Genomic DNA, 5,142 nt, shown 5'->3' with positions numbered 1-5,142 from the left:
CATTCACACACACACGCACACACACACACACACACACACACACACACACACACACACACGGACGCTTTCTTGTATTCCACCTTTCTGTCTGTGTGAATGTGATGGGAGACCCTGTGTGCTGCATTGCAGAAATTAAATGGTTGTCTCCCTAAAAACCCCAAGAAGGGGGAAGGACGCTCCAACAGGAGTGCGCCCCTTCATTCATTTTGTTCATTTGCTCTTTTCCTCCTCTGCTATTCTTGCCTCCCGTGGCAAAGCTGTTCGTTGCCTTGACGCAGCCCTGCCTTTCACTCGGCTCGCTCCTCCCGCCCAAGTGTATATTTCATTGCGAGAGATGTGCAAGAGAGAGCCGTGATTTCAAGTGGGAAGAAAACGGGGAGGGGGGGGGGGGTAGGCTGCAGCTGAAGCTGAAGCAAAGCGGAACGAAGAGCCTATTGCGGGAGTGTTGTGTGGAGTGGAAGCCGAGAAAGATGACAACTTTGTATTTGCTGTCCCTTTTTGTGTGTTCGTGTCTTTTCCATGTGCGCTTTCTTTTTTTATCCTTGTTTGTTTTGTGTGTGTGTGTTTTTTGCATATATACATATGTTTTGCTGTACGTAAGCGTGGGTTGCATAGTTTTCCGCGACGTCGGTCTGCCATCGCCCTGGCACTGCTATTGGGCGGGGATGCAGCAAGAACAAAGACGCACTAATATAAAAGTGGCTCTGCAGAAGTTCGACACACCGTCTGTTGTGTGCGTGTGTGTGTATGCGTGTTTGTCGCACTCTCTTCTTTTTTTTGTCCTTATGGTTTCTTTTTGCCTTTGGCGTTTTTATTGTTGCTGACTTCTCGTCCATTTTTCTTTTCTTTCGCCGGTGGGAAAAAGGGGGCGCTGGAGCGTGGCTGCGCGTCCCTGTCGCATGGAAGGCGGAAATGAACCAGGCGAGCGAACGGGGCTAAGAAACGGCGGGATAAAACAAGCAAGTAGGAAAACAACGCAAATATACACGGAAAATAAACCCATGCCTTCCCAATTCATGTCTTTTCTACGGTCCTCATTGTGCCTCATCGGGAGTGGAGATCTCTCCAGCTTGGGGAGGCATTCATGTCCACCACACCCATCCCCACCCACCCACGCACTCACTCACTCAGGGAGGGAGAGCGAAAGAAGCCCCGTATGTGTAGTCTTCTAATCCTGTGCGTCTTGTTTTTTTATTTTTGTGTATGTGTGTCTTCTGAGTCTGGAATTTGTTTGTTCCATATATATATATATATATAGAAGTGCGTTTCTATCTCCAATTTTTTTTTCCTGGCTCACCGTGGTCACTCTTCCGTTTCTGCCAGTGCTTTAGATCCCAAAGGAGATTATTTTAGGAGGAGAGGTGCAAAGGAAAGGCCCTCAAACATATACTGTTACTATTGGCAAAAGCAAGGCGGGATGGTATCCAACGAAGGAGTTACGGAGGGAAATGTGCTTAAGGTTCTTCGCGGCGCTTCATGGGTGGTAGTAGGCGGGTACGGAGTCGCCTTGTGCTACCGCTTTGGGCTATTCCGGAAGCTGCTTCCTAAGTCCACCGCAACGACCATTGAACGCGTGGTTGAGAAGATCAAGGCGAAAACAGAACCACTTGGCGACGCCCGACGCTACGCCGTTGCACGTCGTCACCTCATACGCGTGTATTCTTTATCTTCGTTGGGAATAATGTTCGCAGTCATTGGCAGCGGCACGTTTTTTATGTTTCCAAAAGCTCCAATTGTTCTTCCGGTAGCGCTTGCTTTGGTGCCCTCCACACTGCTTCTCCTTCTACCAAAAACCATGATGCTTAACACAGGGCGTGTTGCCTGCCTGCTTACATCCTGTTTTGCATTTGGCTACTCCTTTGGGCCGATTGGGTGGGTTGCGTGGGATTCCCTTGGTGTCTTTCTCACGGTGATGCTGAGTACAATGGCTGGTCTCTGCGTGCCGTTGTTCCTGACTCGGGGAATGATCAGTTATGTGTTGAGCTCCCAATTGCTCTCATGCACGCTCTCCTTGGCTGTCATAACTACACTTCCTCTGCTGCCGAAGATTGAGGCCGGCGTTTATGCTACACCCTCCGTACCTTTGCCGATAAGCAAGCTGTCGCCAAGCAGTAATCTCGATATGCTGCGCCGAGCCGACGTGAATGTCCTACTTACACTTCAACTCCTCTCAAATTGGGGGATCAATCTTCTGCATACATTACCGACCATCGTTCGTTTTGTGCAGTGGAGAGAGAGTGAGGAGGAGCTCTTGGCTTCGGTCGACCCTTTGAAGGAAAGCATGTGCATCTGCGCCGGTGCAGCATATGTACTATGGAGGTGTTTTCGTTGGGCATGCCGTCGGCTTGTTCGTACTGTTGCCAAAGATGACACGAAAGGGGCGTCAAAGGAGCTTAAGGATCAGTGGGGACACTTTGCAAACCTGTCTTTTCACACGCAAGATATAAGCGGTGCAGGCGCATCTCTGCTCCTTGTTCTGTGGTACGTTCGGGCAGTTTCGGCACTGCAGCGCGGGGAAACGGTGGCAACGCTAGAGGCTCTTCGACGTGTCTGTGCGCAAGTATCGCCTGTTGGCTTGCTTCTGAGAAACGTGTGAATCCCTCCTTGTAACTGATGCATGCCGCCAAGAGGTATGCCAAACGTAGACGACGAGACGCATTTGGTGCGGTGGCGGCTGCCTCCCACGTTTGTTATTACGTCTGTTGTTGCTGTTGCTGTTGCCGTTAGCGGCGGTGGCGTGTGTATGAAGAAAGATGGGAGGAAGGGGTGGGATACAAGGAGCGTTCATTTGACCTTTCTTTTTTTTTTTGTCTTTTTGTCTTTTTTTTTTCATGTCAGTGCCTGCCGTGGTCGCCCCCAGCGCATGCCGACGAATAATTGTAACTGATACTGCAAACTTATGCACGGAGTAAGCCCACCCCAATAAGAGGGGGAGCAGGAAAACGCTGCGTCACTTGCTCTTTCGCTATTTATTTTTCGCTACCACGAGATTGGAGGCGGGGGTGGTGCTTGGCGTTCGAGTTCGGTCCGTCTCACCCTGCGCTCAAGGGAATGGTGGTGTCTTCGGAGTGTCAGGCGTCTGCCGTGCTCGGCGTCCCACCGTACGTCGCCGCCAGGGCCTTCAAGGACATCACCTGCATCAAGGAATTTGGTGCAAATAAGTTGATCTCTTGCTGCATCCTCGAGACGCTGCAGGATTCTTCCACCGTCGGCACGCTGCGCCGCATAACACTCGCACTACCGGGGCTCCCGGCCTCCATTCTCCGAGAACGGCTGGCGTCCGTGGAGGAGAATTCCTATCGCACCTGCGTCCGCATGGACTACGTCCCATGTGACCTGGAGGAGGCCCACCGCTCGCCGTTTGGCGTGGAGGGGACAAGGCGCCTGCTGAACGCCTCCACCTTCGTCACTGTTACAGCCGTCTCCAAAAACCCCCACCGATGTTTCTTAGACATTTGTGCAAAATTCACCGTGGACATCGACGTTCCACCGGGCGGAAGAGAAAGGGCAATCGACAACCCAATGTACCGCGATATTCAGCAGTTTTGGGAATTGTACGTCACATGCACGGCTACGGCCTTGGAGGACTATCTTCTCTCGACGGTATTTGCCGTCCCTGAGCGCCGCATTGAGTTTGGGTCTGAGAAGGAATTTAACGAGACCGAAAATGAGTACTGCCAATGGGCTGCGCAAAGGCGTGAGCAGATTCCGCGGGACGAGGCAATGCGGGTACTCGAGAAGGCCATCAATGCCTGGCTGCGTGAGCGCTGTGAACTTAAGCATCAACTGATGATCAACTCACAGTTGATTGCGGATGCGGCCGGGTCGTCAGCCGTGGCCGCTGCAGCAGCACATCGTCTCTCGTTGGGCACCGCGAGCGAAATGTCAGCTTCTGAAAATTTGGCACCCAGACAGCCACGCCGCACAACAGCCACAACGCTTCCAAAGGGTATTCCGACAGAGGTGAGCAAATCATCCCCGGTCGTCGGAGACAGCTGTGAGGTGGGCATGGAGAAGTCGGAGCATGTGCCGTTCTTCTCCCCTGGTGGTGGACGTACTTTGAGTCCTAATCCAGCGGAACGCGAGACGGCGGCGAAGGTGCCGTCCGAGGCACGGAACTCCATGTCACCGCACCGACCTGCGGCAACGGTGTTTCAAAAGGACCTCCTTTTCAATTTCTTGACAGAGCTCGGCACAGTCAATGAAAGAGTGGCACAAACGCTTTTCGAGTCATTGGACACCAATCATGATGGCTTCATCACGGAGCGAGAAGTATGCATGGTGCTCAGCCAGCTGGACCCCTTGGGTCTCTACGAGGACCGAGATGGAACAATGCGCCTAATGGACGAGTACCGGCAGGCGGTAGGCGCAGGCATTTTCAGAAGTACTGCGAGCAGTCGGAACTCTTCAGACGCGCACGGAGCTGTTTCTACTGCTGCCGCTGCCAATACTGCCGCTGATGTTGCCTTGTCCAACAATTCTGCGACGGGATCGTCAAGGAAGCAGGAAACGGAAGGAAAAGAGGCTGCGACGGAAGGACTCACCCCACTTCAGGCTCTGATTCGCCGTCACAATGAACAGAAGAAGACCATGTGGGAAGAAATGCTCAAGAAGCGTACATCTGAGGTGATGAGTCATTATGCATACAGGGCTCGCGGGAAACTGCACTACGACGAATTCTGTTTGATGCTGCTGCATCTTTTGAAGGAATATTGAGAGCTCGTCCGGCACCGGGATTACTATTCTGCGGCTGTATTCGTCTGGTTCATCCCCCCGTTGCCCTTTTCATGCCTTCACTTCCCCAATATTTTCCCTTCCCGCCAGGAAATGAACGAACAAAACGGGGTTAGGGCAGCGATATGTAAACAATGTTTTCAACCACATCATGACACCACACAAGAAAAAAATAAAATAAAAATGTGGAACGGAGGGAATCGACAGCAGCCGAAGAGGGAAGCGGCGAAAAAAAAAGGAGGGAGGAGGCAAAAGTTACTCTACTCCTTCTTGCTCTCTTTCTCTCATTCGCTTCCCCTGTTCCACTAGTCGCTAGTTTTACTCCTCTCACGCCTTCTGTGGGTCATCGAATGTCTGCTCTCCTCCCTGTGCGATTAGCCCAGTCCTGTCTCTGATAGCAACAATAAG

The 5,142-nt window shown here is 52.0% G+C and overlaps 2 protein-coding genes across 2 annotated transcripts, besides 6 other annotated features; both read left to right on the top strand.

The window, feature by feature from the left end:
* Nucleotides 1-4: 4 nt before the first annotated feature.
* Nucleotides 5-59: a microsatellite.
* Nucleotides 60-497: 438 nt separating this feature from the next.
* Nucleotides 498-571: a sequence feature (A-rich).
* A 153-nt stretch (nucleotides 572-724) lies between these two features.
* Nucleotides 725-759: a microsatellite.
* A 329-nt stretch (nucleotides 760-1,088) lies between these two features.
* Nucleotides 1,089-1,130: a sequence feature (G-rich).
* Nucleotides 1,131-1,238: 108 nt separating this feature from the next.
* Nucleotides 1,239-1,257: a microsatellite.
* A 160-nt stretch (nucleotides 1,258-1,417) lies between these two features.
* Tco025E_04803 (putative retrotransposon hot spot (RHS) protein) lies at nucleotides 1,418-2,596 on the top strand (the record flags this gene model as incomplete). The annotated part of the gene is made up of 1 exon (XM_029371708.1): nucleotides 1,418-2,596. One exon carries the CDS (start codon nucleotides 1,418-1,420, stop codon nucleotides 2,594-2,596), a length of 1,179 nt encoding a protein of 392 aa, XP_029228322.1.
* Nucleotides 2,597-2,794: 198 nt separating this feature from the next.
* Nucleotides 2,795-2,830: a sequence feature (A-rich).
* A 221-nt stretch (nucleotides 2,831-3,051) lies between these two features.
* On the top strand, nucleotides 3,052-4,716 carry Tco025E_04802 (uncharacterized protein; the record flags this gene model as incomplete). Its single annotated transcript, XM_029371707.1, has 1 exon — nucleotides 3,052-4,716. One exon carries the CDS (start codon nucleotides 3,052-3,054, stop codon nucleotides 4,714-4,716), a length of 1,665 nt encoding a protein of 554 aa, XP_029228321.1.
* Nucleotides 4,717-5,142: the final 426 nt, after the last annotated feature.

This window comes from Trypanosoma conorhini (assembly GCF_003719485.1).
Source record: "Trypanosoma conorhini strain 025E chromosome Unknown Tco_14.4_contig_00257, whole genome shotgun sequence".
Taxonomy (NCBI): Eukaryota; Euglenozoa; class Kinetoplastea; order Trypanosomatida; family Trypanosomatidae; genus Trypanosoma; species Trypanosoma conorhini.
The sequence above is the reverse complement of the archived record's forward strand: the minus strand, read 5'-3'. Positions and strand labels throughout refer to the sequence as shown.